The sequence below is a fragment of the Colossoma macropomum genome, unplaced genomic scaffold (assembly GCF_904425465.1).
Source record: "Colossoma macropomum unplaced genomic scaffold, Colossoma_macropomum, whole genome shotgun sequence".
Lineage (NCBI taxonomy): Eukaryota > Metazoa > Chordata > Actinopteri > Characiformes > Serrasalmidae > Colossoma > Colossoma macropomum.
Window position 1 is genome coordinate 34,275,280 of NW_023494802.1, and position 23,533 is coordinate 34,298,812.

A 23,533-nucleotide genomic window follows, 5' to 3' on the forward strand; every position below is an offset into this window, starting at 1 on the left:
AACCTAACCAGCTGTCAGCAGACAGGGTTTGGTTTTAGTCTGTTGTTAGAAATTGACAGCAGAGGCAGCAGCTCTACGCCAGTGTTCTTTACTGAAAATGTTACTGTAAAACTGATACAAGGTAAAACATATGTTCATATGTTTGTTACAAGCTTTAAAAAATGCAAAATGTCTTTTACAAACTTCTAAAGTAAGTGTTTCATCTAAAATCATGTGAATCACTGGTAGCGTAGCGCAAACATACTACTAGAATCCTATAAGGGCACTAGCCTAGGCCTAGCTCTAATAGTCTTGGTTCATGACTGCATTTATCCATTGGTAATCTTTAATCATTTTTAGGCTACTTCATAAAATAATAAACAAAATGGTATTTGTTTCAGAGGACAAAACTGTCAAACTGATGGTAGACTCTGTGTGGAAAAGAATTCCAACCAGACTGCACTAAGGCTACTGTAAAGAACAGTTGGTAGAGATGGAGACATCAAAGTCTGGGGCTGTTTTTCTTTATGTGGAGCCACCAACTGAAAGAATACTTTGCCAAAAAGAAAAATACAGTTCTGGAATGGTCTGTTTAAGATATTGTTATTTTCTTTCATATCACAATGGACATAGTACATTTTTAAGTATAGCACAAATGTCCAAATACTTTTTTTGTAGTATTTAATATTATGATCAACACATTCTTATTGAACTGTTTACATTGCACAAGCACCAAAAACATCCATCTAGTGCAACTGGAGGATTCACCAAGTATACAAAGTTTTAGACCCAAAATGATTTCAAAATTACACCAAAAATTGAGTCAGGAGAATTCACGGTAGGCCAGTAGCATTTTAGGCTGGTTAATGTGAGCCGGTGACTGTGTTTGCTGATTGTAACTAAGTCATGTACAACAGATTATATGAAGCTTCTTTTTCTCATTTCCCGTTCCACCTGAAACGATGTAGCAGTTACATTCAGACGCCTGTATGGGCTCTAGCATGTAATTGCTGCACTATTTAAGGTGCAACAGAAATTCGAATAAGAAGCTAACATCAGCCTTGAGAGACTAGCGTATCAAATTCAGCGCTGGGCCTGGCTAACACAACAGGCAGTGCTCAACAGAGTTCAACACTATTTTTGCATTACTGATGTAGCAGTTTTCATTTGTGAATCATGTAATGATTCACAGCAGAAGCAAGAACTGCAAAAAACAAGGTGGCACCTAGAAGACAAGAATGAAAAAGGTACTTAAGTAGAATGAGGACATATATGGAAGCCTGTCATAATCATGAAATAGTGATTCATATTTATGGGAAATTTTATCATCATTATGACTTTTTTGAGTTTTTTTCTGGAGATGGAAACGGGCATCCATACATATCCAGGAACATGGATAGTGAGAAATGCTGACCTTAACTTACTTAGCTAGCATTGGTTTGTAGCATATTGACTCATAATTATGTCACAATTATGTCACTTTTAAGATAAAAGCATTTGCCAGTTATTATCACTAGCCACTTTAGTTATCTCAGTGTAGTATATAAATAAAAAATAAGAGTAAGAAATGATTTTGCACAAAGCCAATGCTGTGTCAGTGTGTGTGCATGCGCGTTAGGTTTTTTGTGACTGGTAAATGAATTAGTCATCATAGTTGTCTCGGTTCTATATTCTGCTCACATTTTTGTCTTTGTTTTAGTCACTGGAAATTGTGTCATTGACAAAAATGCTAGTCATCATCAGTTAATTGTTATATGTTACCCCTTCAAATTCACAGACAACCTTTAACCAACAACTCAAGGTAAGATATTTTGACACTCTAATTAGATTGGTACATGAATTAAGGGAAAAGATGGGTATTATAGATTAACCCCATACTCAAGTGAAAGTGTTGTCGCTTCTGTGAAACGTAAACGTAAAAGTACCTTTCCAAAAAAAACTAGAGTACATAAGTCGCAGGACAGGAAACTACATAAAAGGGAATTCACCAATTTTTCAAAATATCTGCTCAATACAATAGATGTCGCCCAGAGAGGTGTGATGGTTCACTGTAGAGGAATTTACCGTCTTCCCATCTTCACAGTGGTGATGGGAACCAAGAGTCACAATGTCTATAACCCAAATATAGCCATTTTAATTTCTATCCTAAAAGACTAGTGAACTTCCATGTGTCTTCTGAGTTTTTATATGTAATACTGATGATGGTAAAACAGCAGTAAATCTGAAAAAAATGCATTTTCTTTGTGGACTAATTTGTCCCAATGCATTTACCTCTTTGCTATGAATTGATTTAAAAAAGTCAATTTTAGCCCAAAAGCTTAGGTCAACACTATCGTAAAACAATGTCTTAAGCATGAGGCATCAGGCATCAGATTCGTAAACAGTTAATGTAATAACTTTATGTGTGGGAGCTTTTAGAGACGTATGGTTCCTATCACCACCACTGTGAACAATTCTTTCACAGCATTTCAGAAACAAAGGACCATCCAGATTGTTACCAGCATAAAGTTCAAAAGCCAGGGTCTTTCATGGTATGTATCTTGGATATCTTGCACATCTGTGAATGCATCATTAATGCCTAACATGTTTTGGAGCAACATGTGCTGCCTTTTATATACCATCTTTTTCAGGTACACCCGTGTTTTGTTCAACATGACAACACCAAGCCACATTCTGCACGTGTTACAACAGCGTAGCTGCGTAATCACAGAGTGTGGGTGCTGAACTGGTCTGTCTGTCTCCCACTGAAACGTGTGGTGAATTATTAAGCTCAAAATAAGAGCAAAGAGGCCCTGTACAGTTGCGTAGCTGAATATTTGTTTAATAGAACAAGTATGCCATCAAATCATCAATAAAGACAAGTGAGCCAGTTCCAATGGCAGCCATATATGCCCATGCCATCAGCCATGGTTGAAAGTGCTTTGATCTTCAGCATTTTCTGTCCTTATTCACGCTTTCATCTTCTAACACTCTGGCTCTGGTCTATCTTCATCTCATCTGGTCATAAGACCTTATAAGACCTTATCTTAGAACTCTACTCTTGTTTTTTATGTGCTTTTTAGCAAACAGCAACCTGGCCCTTCTCTTCTGAAGGCCTCTCAGAGGTTTGCCTGTTGCAGTAAACCCTCTGCAGTGTAGCCCTCTAAACTCTCTGAACCCAAAGAAATGAACAGTCCTTCAGTAGAGACACATCTCCATTGGGGCTTGATCTGTTCAACAGTTTTTCTTCGTGATTGAAAGTATTCCTTGGTGTTCCCTCACTGTGGTCCTCTGCGGTCTGCTAGGTCTTTTGTTATTGCTAAGTTCACCAATGCATTCTTGCATCTTAACAGTGTACCAAACAGTTGATTGTGACACACCTAATGTTTTGGCTGTGTCTCTGATTGATTTACTCCGAGCCTGTTTTCCTGGCATTGACACGTCTTTGATCCTTATGTTGAGAAACAACAGCAACAGACTCCAGATGGAAATGTCACATCTACAACAAACTCCAGACCTTTACTTTTTTCACTTTTTTAGATTTCTTGTGCATGTACCAAAGACACAGTGAGAAATAGTTGGTCAAAATGTTACTGTCAGCTCCCAAAATTGGGAAATTATGTATAAAAATGGCTGTAATTCTTTCATGGTTCACTCAGTATGAACGCACATTGGGTTCAGACTGAGGGTGGCCTGGGAAGGGTCCCGGACCTCCCATAAGAGTAAAGGGCTCCCCCATCTGAGACAGCTGGTCACTCAGTATGGTCCTACTAGTTGAGCAACATACCAGCATCCAAACACAACGTATGCTGGTTTTGCTGGTGATCAGCATATTCCATTGCTGCTGACCAGCATACCAGCATCCAAACCACAACATATGCTGCCGTTGCTGGTGGCCAGCTGTGCTGGTCTATGCTGGCTTTTCTAGCAGGACTCACACTCACTTAAGGCCACCATCTTGTTTTTCACTGTTGACCAAGTTTTCATTGTGTTCAATATTAGATTCCTCCCAGCGGATAAACTGTAACTGGCCGAATTTGTTACTGTTCAACCTAGTGCACCAAGCTGCATCTTTATGGCTCATTATATTATGTAGAATGATATTTATATTAAATGTGTTACCATTGTGCAGAGTTCACATTTCTCCATTGAAAACATAGGCTTTCTCAGTACATCTGAAAAAAGCAATTCAAGGGGTGCTATGTAGCAGCTTAGATTTGTACGCCATAAACGAGCTTGAACCTATTATATTCCAATACACTAAAATTTGCTAATAGGTGTAAGGTGTAAAGGTAGTCTTCTACTGCAGTAGCTTAGCATTCTACAGCTTCAATACGCCATAGCAGTTCACTGAAGCTTCACTGATGCATGTTTTGAGTACAAAGACTCACGTCTGAACAGCTAAACCTATGTATTTGTGTGTGGAGCTGTTAGCTTTAGCTGCTTTTGCCTCAATATTCTTGTTGATACTAGAAGATAGTGTTAGCTTAGCAAGAAGGCCTAGGTTTTACTACACAGGTTCATTCTGTGCTCATTGAAGCCCCACTGACACAAGTTTAGAGAACAAAGAAATGTGCAGTACTTTGCAATAATCAGACAACACCCTTAATTAATTTAATTTCCAATCCGCATTTCTTACGGCATTAGATGATAATCCACTTGCATAAGGAAAGGGAAAATATTATAAATATATCAAAAAACTGCCATGAGTTTCCAAAACTAGGGTTTAAAAAATTATTAAAAGAAAACAACCATGCAAGACCTGGTAGAGTACCAGAACTGGCATCAGATAAACAGTTCTTTCATCTTTGAGAGGTAGGAGGACATCACACTCCACTTTTGGTTCAGATCTCCAGATCCACAGCAAGAACTGAAAGAAGACACATTATTGTCTTGCTGTAGGATGAAGCACTGTCCAATGAGTCTGGTGGTATTTTTCTGAACTTGAGCTGATAAGATGTTTCTATACACCTCAGAATTCATTTTGCTACTGCTATCAGCACTTACATCATTAGGGAAGATGAGTGAGCCCGTACCTGTGGCAGACATGCTCAGGTCATAGCACTCCCACCACCATGTTTTACAGATGGTGGTATGCCGTGGATCTTGGGCAGTTCCTTTTCACCTCCACTCTTTGCTCTTGCTATCATTCTGTTCCAAGTTAACCTTGCCCACATCTGTCCACAAGACTTTCTTCCAGAACTCTGCAGGCTATTTAACTACTTTTTTTGCAGACTGTAATCTGGCCATTCTGTTTTTGTGTTATGCATCTTTCAGTGTAGCCTCTGCAAGACAGTAGTCATGGACAAATCCACACCTGTCTCCTGAAGAGTGTTTCTGAGCTGCCGGACAGGTGTATGGGGATTCTTCTTCATTATGGTCATCATCAGCTGTGGAGGTCTTACTAGGCCTACTAGTCCCTTCAAAGTTTCTAAGCTCACCAGTTCTCTCTTTCTTCTTAAAAATGTTCCAAACAGTCGATTTTGTTAGGCCTAAGGTTTGGCCAGAGTCTTTTACTGTTTTATTCAGTTATTATTGTTTCTCAGTCTTATACGACTTTCCTTGACTTTCATTGGCACCACTCTGGTCCTCATGTTGCCAAACAGTGAAAGCAGACTCCAAACACCTAGAATCAAGGCTAGATGCTGAAAGCTCTCTTATACCTGCACTAATGAAGGAATTAAACATACCTAAGAAATCACAAACACCTGTGAAGCCCTATGTCCCAAACATTATGATGCCTTGAAATAGAGTAGGGTGCTATGTATAAAAAAGTTCTGTAATTTCTACATGGTAAAAAAAAAAAAGTTCAAATTTAAAACTGTGCAATACAGAGATAAACAAAAAAATTCCCCAACATTATGGAGGGAACTGCGTTTTTCCGGAGGTGTTTTTAATGTTCATTTTGACTGGAAATTAAATACATGAAAGTGTGGTGTCTGACTTTTGCACACTATTATAGGTCCAGGTTTAGCATTAGTTTGCTGAGGCCGATTTAAAATCTCTAAGAATGCAATAAACTGAATATGCAAATTGGAACTGTTGTTAACAAATGTATATTTTAACAGGAAAGCAGATATGTTTAGGAAATATAATTTTACTATGCTATGAAACTACAGATTTGAGACCACACACATATGACAACAACAGAAATACAAAAAAAATTGGCCTTGCCACTATGATCTGTACTGAGAGATAATTTATCTTTTCATCTGACATGTCTAGGGAACTCATATTGTGTCCTCTACAGCACAAAAGGATCATTTCGAAATGCGCTTCGTGGTAACCTTGTGAAAACCAAGCGCTGTATTGCGAAACATTCTGGTGAGCCACTCCACTGCTGCCAGGAGATTTAGACAAATGTCCATACAAAGATGTATTTAACACAAAGTTAAAGAGGGCATATAGAACAGAAATAGTTGCAGTCCCATGCTCTGCATTTGTGTTATCATGAAAAACACAAGGGTAATATACAGTATGGTTTGCTTAATATGGCAAATAACCCACTCTAGGTCTCTGAGCAGACCTTGAAAGTAGTGTTTGTAACCAAAAGGGCTGAGCATGGAGCGATAGGCCTCTGATGTCAGTTTAGCTGGAGTAGTAAATAGATGTGAACACCATGCAGGGAAAATCCCCTCGGAGATTGGTTTTCACAGTGGTGCTTCCCAGAAGAGGTGACCAGCACAATTATGATGGCTGCCTGTAGGAGGATCTGTTAAATTAAAACGGAGGGAAAAAAACAAAAAACATATGGGATCATATGCTGTTTTGGAGAAGACTCTTGTCATTGAGGCCTATGTATCATTGTAAAAACCACAAATCGCTGAATTATGACGCAAATTAAAACAAAATTAGATCAGCCTTTCATGGTGGTGCTCACGAGAGACTGGTTTAGTTAGTGAAAGAGCTATTTACAGAGCTTGGCCCATAATGTACTCAGAATTACTTTAAGCTACTGGAGTTATTGTCTGTGTTAACAACTAAAAGCTGGTTGAAAAATGTAAAAGAAAAATCAAGTGGGGTTTTTAAATTAAGTGAAGTCTTCTTAATGTCAACTTGAAAACAAATTGACCCTTTTTTACCTTGTTAGTCCATGTACCCGCTGAAAATAAGCATGATTCATCATATTTAAAAGACAAAATTCTTGTTTTCCCATAATTTGTGATCAAAACATAATGGCTTTTGTCCCCTTTAAAATGTCTTTTGAGTTTTTATTACATCATCGTGCACCTGCAAGTGGGCAAAATAGTATTACCAATAATATCATGTTTCACCTCCCATCTCCCCGACCTATCACTGAGCGCCAGTTCCCTTTATAGTATGTTTCACTCGGAAATACCCTGTTTTACTTAGAAATTCATTATGGCTTCCTGATCATGTTGACCTTAACTTAGTTGGTTGTATGATAATATTCAAAACACATTCGAGAGTCTTAAATACCATACAAACCTATTAAATATGGAAAATTAGATTAATTTTTGACATGAAAAGAAATCTAATTAAGGCTATATCATGTATATTTTGGATTTGGTTTAAGATTTGGAGTTGTAATGTGCTTCAGACCTCTTCCCTGAGCAGATAAATCTAACGTTGATTGTGAGAGCACTGAAAGAGTTCAAAGAGAACTGAGTCAAAACTTGGTGAAAGACATGTCTTCCAAGGACGTGAGTGAATTATCTACTATTGTCATCATATCTTCTTAAGTATAATGTTGATTTTGCATTTGCGAATAAAAAAACATTGAGCCAGATCATCTTTTTAAACGTGTGTGGCATTTCTTTGGGGTAATTTATCGCAGCATAATTAAAATAAAAATTTTGAAATGCATCAAAAACACCTATTCAGACAACCCATTTCCAGAACAGTTGGGAAGCTGTGCAAAATGTAAATAAAAACAAAATGCAATGATGTGTCAATCATTTAAACCCTACATTTAATTGAAAATAGTATACAGACAACTTGTCAAATGTTGAAACCCGGAAATTGTATTTTTTTTTTTCCCCATTTTGAATTCGATGCTGTTTCAGAAAAGTTAGGGCAGGGCATTACAACTGTGTTGCATCACCTCATCTTTTAACAAACTCTGTAAGCGTTTGGGAACTGAGGAGACCGATTGCTGTAGTTTTGAAAGTGAAATGTTTTCCCATTCTTACTTTATATAGGATTTCAGCTGCTCAACATTTCTGGGTCTCCTTTGTTGTATTTTTTGTTTCATAATGTGCCAGAGTTTTTGATGCATGACAGGTCTGGACTGCAGGCAGGCCAGTTAAGCACCCAGTCTCTTTTACTACAGAACCATGTTGTTGTAGTGCAGAATGCAATTTGGCTTTGTCTTGCTGAAATAAACAAGGCCTTTTCTGAAAAAGACATCATCTGGATGGCAGCATATGTTGCTCCAAAACGCTCAGCATTAATGGTGCCTTCACAGATTTGCAAGCCATCCATGCCATGTGCACTAAAGCACTCCAATACCACACTTGCTGGCATTTAAACTAAAAATTCCCAGATGGCCCCTCCCCTCTTTAGCCTAGAGGACATGGCATCCATGATTTCCAAAAAGAATTTCAAATTTTGATTCGTCGGACCACAGGACACTTTTCCACTTAGCCTCAGTGAGCTCAGACCCAGAGAAGGCGGCGGCGTTTTTGGGTCCTGTTTATGTATGTTTTTTTTCTTTGGATGGTAGAGTTTTGACTTGCATTTGTGGATGCAGTGACGAACTGGGCCCAAAGATCACAGCCATCCAGTACTGGTTTTTGGCCTTGTCCTTTGCAAACAGAGATTTCTCCAACTTCTCTGAAACTTTCAATGATATTATGTACTGTAGATGATGAAATCCCCAAGTCCTTTGTTATTTTATGTTGAAAAACATTATTCTTGAATTGTTGCACTATTTTCCCACACAGTCTTTCACAGTGTGGTGAACCCCTCCCAACCTTTACTCCTGAAAGCCTCTCTGGGATGGCTGGGATTTTATATTCAATCATGTTACTGATCTGTTGCCAATTAAGCTAATTAGTTATGAGATGTTCCACCAGGTGTTTTTTAAGCATTAAATGACTTTGCCAGTCTATTGTCGCCCCTGTCCCACAACTCTTTTGAGATGTGTTGCTGGCATCTAATACAAAATAGGCAAAATATTTTCAAAAAACAATAAATGTTCAACATTTGATATGTGGTCTTTGTACTATTTTTAATTAAATATAGTGTTAAAATCATTTGCACATCTTTGCATTCTGTTTTTATTTACATTTTGCACAGCGCCCGACTTTTTTGGAGAGAGGGTTGTAATTTCCGTGGTGCAGTATACCCCAAAAACTAAGAAAAGACCACACACTGAATTTCAAAAGTCAAATAGAATTAATAAGTACAATGTTTATCAGGATTACAGGAACATGAAAAAGGAAACACTTTCACACAAACACACATAAGCTCACACACAAAGGCATGACTAAGTCAAAAGTTCAAAGAAAGAAATCAGCAGGCTAAAACCCTAAAAGTAGAGAGAGAGAGAGAGAGAGAGAGAGCGAGAGAGGGAGAGAGAGAGAGAGAGAGAGAGAGAGAGAGAGAGAGAGAGAGAGAGCGAGAGAGGGAGAGAGAGAGAGAGAGAGAGAGAGAGAGAGAGAGAGAAAGTGCTGGGGAGTGAGAGCACCCGCAGGTGTCTTCCCCCTCTAACACAGTCTAGGTCAAAATAGTTATAGCTTTATGCAAATAATATGTAAATTAGATAGTCTACATATGCAATTGCTGCTTCATTACAAATCAAAACTACCACAATGCAGACTTGAATGAGCTCAGAAACAAAACTGAACCCAGTGTCTTTGGTGAGATTCAGTCAGCAAGAGTCACTCTCAGTCAGGCTCAAGGTCCCTGACCTTGGAGGTCCCTGAATGGTCACTTTTCACCCAGTTATACAATGACGTAAATACCCAGTTCAAAATACTGCACCACAGGCTGCTGCCATATCTGGTAGGATAGACTGAAGATGGGCATAAACAAGTCTTTAGCTCATGCCACAGCGTCCTTCTCAAGAAACATGCAATAGGCCTCACAGAGGCAAAAGGCAAAGGCCACAGAACTATAGTCCTAGGTGGAAGAAATGTGTTCTTAAGAAAAACACTCTGTATTGACTGTATTCACTGCATTGAATTGATTAAAAATTGATTATGTGTAATAATGTGTGTGTGTGTGTGTGTGTGTGTGTGTGTGTGTGTGTGCGTGTGTGTATGTGTGTGTGTGTGTGTGTGTGTGTGTGTGTGTGTGTGTGTGCATTTATTATGTGTGTATGATGTAGGCTCAGATCTTTGCTTAAAAGGACTTTAGATGTTTAAACCTTAAGGACATTAACAGTAAGGACATTAGGTGTCTAACTTTGTTTTAATGACCATACAACTTGTTGATCCACTATAGTGATGAAGAGAATTAGATGAAATTGACAAGGGAGAGTCAAATACACTTTGGCTACACAACAGACCTCAATGCATGACAACGCCTGTGCAAAAACATCCTGGTAAATAGTAAGTGGTTCTGTAGGCAAGGAAGTGGGCTTATTTTTGTGATAGAATTCTCTATTGGTTTTGCATTCAGCATGACAGAATGGAAAGTTTCAATAAAGGCAAGACAGCTTGGAATTAGCAAACAACTCTGGCTCAGTAATCCACACAGTGGGACAGGAAGGTCATAAGTACAGTGTGCAGGCACGTTACAGTTCACCAAATCCAGAAGAGAGAATGAACAAATGAACTGAAGTTGAGGATTAGCCTATATCAGACTATATTACATTTATCAGTCTTTTAGGTGACGTCAGTCTTTCAAGTTTAGAAAACTAAAGGGAAATTTTCAAAATGCAGTGATGATGCGGCGCTCCAGGACTGCAGGTAGTGCTGTGCGACTGATAAAATAAATATCGTAATATTTTTCAAATTATTCATGGTATGACTGTATGAGATGACGCTTAAGGTAGCATTAATAAAGTTAATGAAGCCTGTAATGATTGGACTCTTTTGTTCTCATCTTTTAAGATAAGATAAGATAAGATAGATAAGATAATCCTTTATTAATCCCACAACGGGGAAATTTGCGGTGTTACAGCAGCACAGAAGACAGAGCAGCAGGAAATATACAAACAATATTTAAATAGAATAAACAATAGAAGTATAAAGATATATATGTATATGTACAAAGATTATAAGAAAAATATACAAAGTATTAAATTTAAATTTAGAAATGTAGAAATGTATGTATTGTAGTGAGTATTGCACAGTGAATAAAATAGCAAATAAATAAACAGTAAATAAATGGAGAAATATTGCACTTGACATAATTGCATATCAAGTGCAATATTTAAGATATATAAAAAGATATCAAAGGGAATTTTACATAGGATTTTAAACTCTTCTTTCACACAATCTGAAACACCTCAACATTGACGTACATTTTAGTTAACTGTGAAAAGCCAGGAAGCCATGAAAGCACATAAAACAGAATTCAAAAACTGGATACTGTGATTTTCCAGGCATTATAATGGACCTAATCCTAATTATTTATCAAATGTATCACTGAAAACATAACTAAAACTGAAAAGCAAAATTGAACTGGGGGTCCTGTGCTCTTTATTTGAAGAAAATTAGAATTTTCAGACAAAATTATTACCATAATATCAAGTAACTGTCTTCTAAGTTTTTACCGTGTTCAGCATTAGATCTCTCCTATGACCAGGTATGCTCCCACACACTAAGAGGGGCACATCAGACAGCTGAGAGGTGACCAATGTCCAGCTCAGGTCAGTCACTGGCAGCCAGGTCCACCTTGGAGGGGGGGGCAGCTGTCAGTTTTCCTGAGAGGCCTGAGCCGAGTACACAAGTTCTCATATGAGATGCCATACTTGGCTTAGATTTCCTAGTGGCGGCTGGTGTCCTACTCGGCCTCAGGAAGGAAATGCTGGGCTTGGAGACGGGACAATTTAAGCTGGTTGCAGCGGCTTTCGGAAGGCGGCAAAGAGTGGGAAGCAGGCACTTTGCAGCAATTGTGCTGGCCGGGACTCTGTTTGGACTGTGTAGGTCGCCGGGACGGCTGACCTTGGGGAAGGGAGGGATGGTGCTATGTGGCTTCCACCACATGCCCCACATTTCAAGAGGAGCTCAGGGGGCATGGTATATAAAGCTGTGGCATGCACGCCGCCCCTCCATTAGAAAAGAGAGTTGCTTTTGCTTTGTTGCTATTTATGTTGTTTGTTATTGGTTTGAAATGTATGTGTGTGTTGTTAGTGTGTCTACCACAAAATGAAACCAAAATTATCTGCCTGCTATCCCCCATATTTTCATGTGCCTTTTCTGCTGGTGTGAATAAAATGTAGATGTATGTGTATGTGTGTGTGTGTATATATATAAAATAATAAAATAAAATAACTCAATATTTCTATTTCTGCTTTATGATTTTTTGGGGGCATACTGCTTCCAGAGACAGAGAACATAAAAAAACCACAGTGATTTTTCCCTCTACCTGGAGACAATGGGATTCATTACCAATGTTTGGATTGTGTGAGAAGTACTTAAATGTATGCCAAATTTGTTGTCAGACCCTCCACCAGGTGACCACCCAAGACTTCTGCCATAGTTCAAACCCTGATTTAATTGGACCTTTTAGGTACGACTAGGAGAGGGTAGTGTAGATTAGATAAGTTAGGTAATTACTGTCTGAGAATATTCTAAAAAAAAATATTTAAAGCGTTATTATGGTGACTTGTGTTTTGACGACGTGCTAGAAGCAGCTTCCGCTCCCAGGTCGCCCTCTCACCCCCTCACAGGAGGAAGTGGATACAGCTCTGTGAAACATCATCGGCTAGCAGCTGCGCTAACTGCCCTGAAGATGGACACGCTAATATTGGTAAACGTTTATAAATGTGTCGTATTGGCAGTCAGCTAATGTGGCCTGTGTTTGGTCTGAAACTCCATAAGACGGCAGCTGTAAGGATACAGTGCCCTGTTATTGGAGCTCAAAGTGCGCTAGCCTTTTCTAGCGTTAGCAGCGAAGCTCACTGAGAGGCTAGAAAACAGCTGAAAACTAACGAAGCCTGACTCCGATAACGGCACGTTTGCAGTACAGAAGTTCTTAGTTTTATACTTTAGAGCTTTATCAGACAGCTGTTTTGGGGCAACCAGGCTCAGTAGATACAAACTCAGTCCTCGTCTGCTGAGAAGTTTTCCTTTTAAACATATGGGTGGGTGAAAGCTAGGTTAGCTAGCTAAGTTAACCTATAGAAATCATACCGGACTGTGATGTAACGTTACTGTAGGTTAAACTACATTAAAGTAAATACAAGCATAGTCACATTACTGTAAACATAGACGATATTACAGCCTTATGCCCCTGACACATGAAGACAGCAACATTTGTGTCATGGTCTGGTTCAGAACATATTTATCAGAGCTGGGCAATATGGCAAAAATGTCATATCATGATACTTAAAGAAATTGTCGCGATACTCGATATGTCACAATGTTTTTTTTTTTTTTCAGACAAAGTAGTGTCCATCTAAAAATACTTTCAAAATCCGACCCAGTTATTTGTATTTAACATTTCACATACTCAGCTATACTTCATCCAGTTAAACAGGAATATTTATGCACATTTTGTAATCAGACATGCAGTCGGAATTTCCACAGTATGCTCAGAAAAGCTTATCGTGACATACTGTAATATTGGCCAGACATAATATTTGTTATAATATCTATAAGATCTGTTAAATGACAAGTTTTATCCCTTATCAGTACATTGATATATCTTCAGCTTTATTAATGTATTGATACGTTTATTTTCAAATATAATTATATGTTTTAGTTTCAGCATTATTTTGGTCGGGACGTATCCTAGTCCTCAAAGCTTGAGAGAATCAGACGCTGCCTAATCATTGGTCCAACCTTTGCCTTCTGATATGCTGATCTATGCAAGAGTAGATTAAACCATAAATGTGCTTACTGATTAACTTCTCTGCTTGTGTGCTGTTCTAGGAGCCCTCGCTGTACACTGTGAAAGCAGTCTTAATTATGGACAATGATGGAGAACGACTCTATGCCAAGGTGAGACACATAACCTGCCAACGTATTCTATTCCAGTTCTGTCAGGCTCCACTCCCAGGAGGTCACCTGACAGAGCTTGAAATCAGAATTTCTCAAATTTCTGCCCTGTTTTTTTTTATTATTTTTTTTTAACCATTTTATTTTTTCTCCATTCTTTTGTTACATTATAAAGTTTCAGGCAGTTTTCAAGCATGACAGAGTAATTTATGTTTTTGGCAAGGAAGTCCACCAAGGTGCACTAGGCCAGTATAGAAACAACGTACAAAATAAAATGTTTTGGGATGTAAGAAGGGATTTATTGCTCAATAAGTTTGTTGTTATGGGGAGTTTAAACTTTGGACAGCTGATAGGCAGTTCATTTTTCACATTTTGTTTATCAGTTATCTGATGACAACTGCCTTTGCCAGAAAATAAATAAAACAAAAAGTTAACAGGCACCATCATTAGTATTGTGGAGTTTTACTCAGCCTCCATTGGTGGTTGAGTTCATACAGGTCTTTGTTGGGTTCCAGTCTGGTTCAGGTTCAAAACTTGGTGCTGTAGATCGAGTTTAGACAGACTGTATTTGGGTTGAACCAAAATTTTAGGCCCAATTAAAGCTCTACCCCCTGCACTTTCTAGCCTTATGTGATATCTAAGTAAAAGCTTCTGATTCTAGGAATCGAGTAGTTATAAAGACTTTCACAGGTTGGTTTCGGTGGGGTAGAGTATTAAAAATACTGAAGTGGCCCGGCTCTTCAGTGTCCTCAAACCAGTCTTTGTAGCAGAACTTCACATGAAACTGCTTTTGGGTAATGTTTGTGAACTTCTACTGCTATTACTCTCTTATTAATTGGTAAGGCCTAAAGAGCACAAAACACTTCACTAGCAACACATTTCTATTAGAAAAAAAACATTTCGTTGGTAATGTGTACTTCTTGAGACATTTAATGTTGATACTGTGAAATTGGTCAGACTCCAGTAGTTACCAGTGTAATGTAAGAGGGTCATGATGGTTGTTTGTCCCAGTTACTACATACATCTCACCAAGTTCTAAAAAACAAGTTTATATTTGTAGATTGTGTTGTAATGTCTGTCTGATTCATATCTGTTTCAGTATTATGATGACACTTACCCTACAGTTAAAGAGCAAAAGGCCTTTGAGAAGAACATCTTCAACAAGACACATAGAACAGACAGTAAGGCAATTATTTCGTATGTGTGTGTGTATTTATGTATGTATGAATGTTGATGTATGACTTGCCTTTTACATGCAGTCCTAAAATATCATTATTTTTTGTTTTTAAAGGTGAAATTGCTTTGCTGGAAGGCCTTACAGTTGTGTACAAGAGCAACATAGATCTGTATTTCTATGTAATTGGCAGTTCACATGAAAATGAGGTATTTATAGAAACAAGATTCTACAAACTATAACTCATTAACTTTCTATGCATGAGTCATATGAACTTATCTGTTTAATTCATTTTCCCGCAGCTGATGCTTATGTCAGTGTTGAATTGTCTGTTTGACTCCTTGAGTCAAATGCTGAGGTAAGAAAGAATTCTCTGACCTGATCTTTCACATACTCTGTGACAGTACCCATGTCAGTTTGCCATCAGTAGTAATAATATTTCTTTTCTTTTAGGAAAAATGTGGAAAAGAGAGCCTTACTTGAGAATATGGAGGGCCTTTTCTTAGCTGTCGATGAGATTGTAGATGGAGGGTATGTATTTGACTGACTTCACTTTAAAGAAAAAATATTCATGCTCAGAGTCTACAAGTGGTTTTCAGGTTTTCAGGGGGTCTCTTTGCATTTAAGTCAATCATTTTAACATAACTCAACAATAGGTTAGGGCTACTGGGCTGTAAAAATGTGTGCTGCTAGGCCAAGGTCTGAAATGTTAGTTGTAGGGCTGTCAAAAGATGAAAATAATATAGACGTGCTAATATTCAGTAATAACAATAATAAGTCTACTGCAATATTCAGGATACATGCTGTGGTGGACACTTTGAAATACAAAATCAGTATAGGAAAGTCTGTTCATTCAGTGGCCATCTTGGCAACACCACGGGGCAGTTATTTCCACTCATACAAGACCAGGCTCCTCTCTCTTTGAATACGGATTCCCGTTCATATTTCAACCAGTAACCTGTCTCCTGCTTTATGGTGGTTATGTGTTCCAACCAATATTATCATTAGTTTCCATCAAAAGGATTTTTTTGTGGAAAATGTTGTTATTCTTCAAAAAGTTTGTCAGCAAAAACAATGGAAACAGAAATTGTCTGTAATATTTTATGAATGTCACCCTTTTTTAGCATTTAAAATTTACACATTTAGTATGCATTTAGTGATGTGACGGATTTCCCCTAAAGTGCCTCTTACATTAAACAAAAGCTTTATATACGTAGCTATATATACAGTCAATGGTTCCAGCTCCTGCATGATTGTAGCCTCTTATTCTCACGCTTTGTATGTTTGTATGTCTTGTGTGTGCTTGTCACAGTGGAGGCTCTCGAGGGGAAACTACGATAGTTTTCCACTTTGCTGTTGTTTTTGTTAGTTTGCTGCTCATTGATTAATTCATAGGTCTTCCCCAAGCACTGTCCAGCGTAGTCTGCCGAAAAGTGCTAAAGGGATCAATTTAAAAGCCATTTTAATGCTGCATTTGAACGAGAGGGTTACAGTCACAGACTCTTGCAACATTCAGTCTGCACTACTATGGATGGTTTGACAGGTCAAACTATGAAAATTTGTTAACAGCCTAAAAGAAATTAGCTTGTTAATAATTTCACATTAACATGTCATTAATGTGTTAACTTTGACGGCTAGTTAGTTGCAGTTACTTTAATTTTTAAAGTGCAAAAACAGTTGCTGCACATCCAATAGGTGACACTAGTCTAGGTAGTGATGACATGGTTAACAGTCTCGCAGTAAAAAAAATATTTGGTAAGTATTACTGTTTCAGATTTTAATTATCATTAAAACCATGGTTGATTGTTGCAAAAGGAGGCAACACTTAAAATCGTATGATTCATCTGCTGCACCATTTTAAGGCGGAACTGGAAAATTTGAACAAGAACCTATAGAAACTCGAGTATAGAAACTCGACTTTGGCCTCGTATTAAACCTGCAGATAGGTTAGTTTGATAGTCTAAATGTCCTTCAGAAAATGTTACCAGCATTAAAAGAATAAAGATATTTGGAGGGGTAAGTAGTAATGTTAAACTTACTGCCAAGGTACTGAATTAACATTAAAAACTCAATAAAACATTTGAACACTCATGTTTGAACTGTGAACGGTGAAATAATTTCAGTTTGTATGTCAGCAGTTTGTCTCTTATAAGCTGCTATAATCAAAATTTATTGCATCTCCATTCCAACATCCAACTTTATCATACATACATACATACATACATCCTTTTTTGTCAACATCTTTCTATATCCTAGTATGCACTGAGCATTTCCCAGAAGAGTGACTGTCTGTCCAAAGTTAAAGAGAAGCTGTGTTATCAATAGCACTGGGACAACATTGCAAAATAATGAATTTATTCAAAAGATTCTTGAAGAACTGCAGTTTTACGTAAATTATGTTTCTTGTCTTTACTTAATTTTTCTGGCAGTGTCATCCTGGAGAGTGACCCGCAGCAGGTGGTCCACAGAGTGGCTCTGAGGGTAACTATCATATTTCTTTCTGTCTTAAACATTCCATAATGTTCCCTTACACACTTTGCTCTGGATTTGGTTTTTATATGTATATTTGTGTTTGTGCTCTGATGCTCGTGACTGGTGGGGAAATAGAAGTATGAAGTAGTACAGCTGGTGACTGTTAGATTTGATTTTAAGTATTCAGTAGATAGCCAGCATGATCAAAACGAAAAATGAATAAGAAGCCCTATTAGAAGCTGATGAATTCCATCACTCATCTCCTTTCACCTCCTACAGGGCGACGACGTGCCTCTGACAGAACAGACCGTCACTCAGGTGAGAGAAGACTCTCTAGCCTCTATGCAGTGTATCTCTCTCTCTCTCTCTGTCTTTCTCTTTCTTCTGGGTAAATCCAAATTATTAAAGAAAAAAGATTAAAGAAAAAAGTTTTCACCTGACCATGTCAGAGTCGCAGGAAACAATGTCAGTGTGGCTGGTGTGCAAATTTTTTGTTTATTTCTTCATTAGTTTCGGAGACATAGTTGTATGCAAAAGTCTGAACATAGGAAAATTACATGTTTTGTTAATTTTCTAAGTGAAAACAAGTCAACTTATTATGGCATTTTCCTACAGATTTTAATGCACAGTTTCTATTTATTTCCTGAGTTTATGACGTTGGGAGAAAATAAAACATAAAACGTATGTGTCATAACTTTTGCACAGGCCACGTTGGGGGGGATAAAGTATACACTGTTAAACTCAGCCAATAAACAGTAATTGTGCAGTAAAAAATGCAAAAGTGTGTTCACTGTGGAGTATGTATACTTATTTTGTGTACTGAGGCTGTAAAAGTAGGAGTGGCTTAAATGTTTGCCTTAAAATGAGTGCTGTGAAAAAAAGTAAATACTTTGGTAAGTCAGTATTCACTGTCATTATTTATTAACTAATCACTCAACCTTTATTTCAACTCGGTCAATCTAGCCAAACAAGTTAAACACAGATTAAAAAAGTTCAAATTAAATTTAATCCATTACAAATCAAGACTAACAAGACTAAATTGTAAAAAATGGCTTGTCAGTCAACCTAAAAAAATTACTTCATATGGTAACAAGTAAATTAACTAGGGTTATTCAACCTAAATAAATATTTTGAATGAACGATTCTTTCAATCAGGGTAATTTTTGAGTTGAATAAAACTAGTTCAATTGTGAAGTGATTAATTTTTTAGGTTGGACTAACAAGCCATTTTTTACAGTGTAAATGAACAGTGAAGATAAATAAAAGCTCATACAAGACATAGAGATAAAACAGCAAAAAAAAAATATTAAACAAATAAAAAGTAAATAAAAACTAAGTTAATGGACAATAAAAGCATTTACAAATAAAATTATTCAGTAAAATTAAATTACACTGATTACACTGAACGAATTGTTAATTCAAAATATTTATTTAGATTGAATAATATTAGTAATTTACTTGTTACCACATGAAAATTTTCTAGGTTTAATTGACAAACCATTTTGGTGTAAAATAGAACAAAGTAAAAGAACAGACATCAAATGAATACAGTTGCAGGCTGAGTGAAGGTGGTTAGAAATGAGAGCTTTAATGAGGCTGGATGCAATGAATTTTGAGGATTATTTTCTATTTTAAAGTGTAAACGAAAGCAGAAAATACCAAGATGCAAATTTAACGTTATACTGTTGGCTGAAAATCGCTGTGCGGTGTATCAGCTGAGGTCAGACCTTCAGGAGGCCTTCTGTGATTTCAAATGGAATGACTCAAGTGGCCTAACTACTGGCAGTGCAGGCAAAGCAGTTGTTCTGGGTTCTATAATATGTAGTAAAATAACAAGTTAACTACTAGTGATACACCGTGATATCAGAATCATATTGGTATCGACAGACGATTGTTTTTTAAAAATGATCGGCGTCAGACAGATGATTAAATTTGACATATTTTTTGATTTTTGATTATTTATTGTACTCTGGGCTTAGTGGTATGTAATGGCTGGGCTGCTGTGCTAAAATTCTGCATTATATTCATTTTACTGCATCTGTGACCCGATTTGCACATTTTATAACTGTGTATGTATCAGCAGTGGCAGATAGACTAGCATTCAAAAGTTTGGAATCTCTTGTCAAAGTAATAATCACTGTTATTTTATGTGAACTTATTCAGTGTAGATTGAAATACTGTAAGCTACACATCAGAAGGTATTTCAGAATTCAAACTTTCAAAAGCGTGGGTACATGAAAAATGCCTGATATTGACTTGCTTTATCTTTTTTTTTTTTTTCTTCCCCAATGAAGGTCATTTTGCATAGGAACTCTGCACTGTGGCCCATACAATCCTAGTAATGCCACTGATTAACCCTTCTCTCTCTTGCTATCCTGTTGTCTAACCCCGCTAACAGTTGTTTACTGGTGGCACTGAGCGTCTCTGCGCATCTCATTTGTAAAAATCAGTCTGTGGTGGTCCGTTCAGCACGTGTTCGGTGGTGCCGCTGGGAGTCAGCCTCAGCGCCCCCCCCTCGCGCCTGCCACATGTAAAGCATGATGGCTAATTATTGGCGGCTGTCTGGCAGCGGCGGCTCCCTGTGGCCGCGGGAGACGCGAGTGCAGCCTGATTGATGGGCTCATTTAAGAGGCCTGCGACAGACTGCCTGCATCCCTCCCGTGCCGCTGATTAATGCCGCTCCTTGTCCTCCTGCTTTATGGTTATACTTTACCTCGCCTTTTCACAAATTAAGATGATTAATTAATTCCTGGATATTTTCCCCGCGCCTGCATTACTCAAGCAGAAACTTTTTTTTTTTTGGTATGCTTTTTGACAGTCTCCGCTTTCCGCATTTCAGAGTGCGTGTTGGTTTGTAATGGGTTTGTGTTTAGTAAGCGCTCTCTGCTTAACTGCTTACCTTGATAGTTTCCGGTCAGAGGTGACCTGAAAGGGAGGTGTTGATGGTGTGTGGTGGTTCTTTCAGCTTTGAAAGCTCGACGTCACCGGCGTGATGAACGACTGCGTAACGATGCTGTAAATAAAAACGAATGCGTTAATGGCACAACATGGCTTCGCTGTGTTAAGATTCAATTAGCACTTTTAGCCTTGCGCCCACAGAAAAATTATTTTTGAGGGATCTCTATCTGTAGGTACCTGTGTTTATTGATGAGAGTCCAGGGCACAGCACACTTATCAAATAAACTGCCTGATTCTGGCGATTTACACTAATTAAATGTAACTGCTTTAACCGTTTGGCTTATGGAAATTTGAAAAGTGAGTGCGTAATAATTTCCTTTTACTGTCTCTCATATATTCAGCATCCAGAAAGTGTTTGGGGTTGAATATATTACATTTATGTAACTGTTTTAAACCTCTGGAGGAGGGCTGAATAGATCTTTGTTTTTGTATCAATATCACAGTTTAGAAGTGCACAGTTTTTGAATTTGAAGAACTGTAGTTTTAATTATAGCCTGCTACTCTTTAAGTGGGAAAATTTAACCTGATAACATGGAGCTTTTGAACTGCTTGTAGAGAAGTTAGATCAGTCAGAAGCAACTAATCACACACATGAATGCATACATGACAACTCAGCATTCAGCATTCAAGCCTGAAGCCAGAAAAAGGGGATGTGCTAGTCTTCCCAGCCAAAAAAATGACAGACATGGACCTTAAGATGTAGAAAATAATTCCAGTTTAAATCGCAGTTACAATATTGGTCAGAAAAATCGTACACTTTTAAAAAGGGCTCATCAATTCAACCTAAAAAATTACTTAATGTGCTAACAAGTAAATCAGCTAGTTTTATTTAACCTAAATATATGCTTTGAATGAACAATTCTTTCAATCAATGTAATTTTTGAGTTGAATAAAACAGTCGCTTGTTACTAGGTTGAACTGACGAGCCATTTTTTATTTTTTTTTTACAGTGTAATAAGAGATTTTCCCAAATTTGAAAAATTGGTCCTGCTCCGGAGTGTTCAAAATGCCATATCTCGGAAAACTTCTTTGAATAAAAAAGTTTGTTGTTGTACGTAAACATTGTGCAAATTTTAAGATGGTATTCACTCCTCAGTCCTCAGAGTCCAGATATAGAAACTAAGTTGCTAAAACATCCAGTTTTCAATTCATTGTCAAAAGCAACACATTTACAGCCATTTATCTGCCTTTTTAGCTTACAGTAGTTTAGCTCCGCCCATTCATGTTGAATGGTTGTTTTAAAGTAGAGCAGAAATCATATATATATATATATATATATATATATATATACACACATGATGACGTGACACACAAGATTCAGGTGCCTCTGGTCAAATTATATGCTTTGTTAATTTTTGTAAACAGATCCTCTACAGAGAACACACTTCTGCACATGTTAATGCACAATTACTGTTTATTTGCTGAGTTTAACATTACAACCTGTGCAAAAGTTACGGCACATTTTATCGTTTGTTTTTTCTTCCCAATGTCTTAAATTAACTAAAATCAGCAGAAAAATGCCATATATCAGTTTGTTACCCATACAGCATGTTAAAAATGTAATTTGACCAGGTTGTTTATTCCGTACAACTGTGAATCAGTCTTGAAGGCACAGTAACAAAAACAGCTTGATTAATTCTAAAGGATAAAGAGAGTTTGGAAATAAAATGTAAATAAATTTAGAAAATGGGCCCTTTAAAGTGCTGTTTCATGATTTCTGTGCTCTCTCTCTCTCCCTTTCTCTCTCTCTCTATGCAGGTGCTGCAGTCTGCAAAAGAGCAGATCAAATGGTCTTTACTACGATAAGACGCTACTGCCCTCAAGAAGAACATTGTAGCGCATGTATCACCACCTCTCCTGTCACTCATGCCTCTTAACGCATCTTCTTTTCACACTTTTGAGTATTCTCTGTACTGTGAAATTGAAAGTCCCTTGGAAAAAAAAATTTCTAACATTTCTCTTACTTCAAGACGAGACAGGCACTGAACACATGGAGCCCTAAGGCAATTACGCTGTTCTGTTTATGACAGTTTGCTGAGTGGACTCTCTCTCTTTTTCTATTCGTTCTGGAAAGTAAGTCAAGCCCATACTGCATGTATGTCAACAGTGGATATAGCAAGGACCCATTGTCATGAGCCAGTTCTTTTTTCTGTAATACAGGAAAAGAGAGAGACAGAGAAAAACTGGGGTGTTTTGTTTGGGAGGACTTGCCCTTTAAGGAAAAGTACCAGGGACTTTCTGATTATTCCATTCCGGTTGACCTTGAATGTGTGTTTGTGTGAGATATTCGTGCTGTACGCAAAACGCTGTGCGAATAGAGAATGTGATTCATGTACATTCCAGTGGTCGAGTCTCCCCTCTCCCCTCCCAAATCCATGTTATGATTGAAATAAAACCGACTGTTTCCTCTTTGCCCTCCTTTTTTCATTTCGGACAGTCATTTCAGGTTGACTTGCGTTTGTCCTTCTGGTGCTGTTATTTTTCTGTTATTTCCATGTTGCTGGAATTATTTTATTTGAATCTAAATGAAGACAATTACTTCCCACACTTTTCTCATCAACAGATGCCTTCAACATGGAAAATAGACAGGGACTCACCAGCAAGATTAGAGCGCCATCTTCTGGCACAAAGTCAAAAGCACAGTGTTAAAGTTGAGGTACATTGTCAGTCTTTGCAACGTGTTTTCATTCTGATTAGGCACAACCCTGCATATGTACCTCATTATCATATTAAGAGTGATATTAAGAGGTTTACAAAAAAATGTTTTTCTGGCACTCAGCATGTATTCAGTGGTGACCAGTAAAAGAAGTAGGCTACTTCATTACTTTATTACTTTACTTTTTTGAGACTTTTACTTTCACTCTACTATATTTCATAGAAAGATATACTTTTTGCT

General features: G+C 37.6%; 1 protein-coding gene across 1 annotated transcript; it reads left to right on the forward strand.

Moving 5' to 3' along the window:
- The first annotated feature begins 12,736 nt into the window (after positions 1 to 12,736).
- Positions 12,737 to 23,050, forward strand: copz1 (COPI coat complex subunit zeta 1). Its single transcript, XM_036591536.1, has 9 exons — positions 12,737 to 12,843; positions 13,968 to 14,036; positions 15,133 to 15,214; positions 15,325 to 15,416; positions 15,510 to 15,565; positions 15,661 to 15,738; positions 17,637 to 17,688; positions 17,959 to 17,997; positions 22,396 to 23,050. Exons 1-9 carry the CDS (start codon positions 12,826 to 12,828, stop codon positions 22,441 to 22,443), a joined length of 534 nt encoding a protein of 177 aa, XP_036447429.1. The 5' UTR covers positions 12,737 to 12,825; the 3' UTR covers positions 22,444 to 23,050.
- Positions 23,051 to 23,533: the final 483 nt, after the last annotated feature.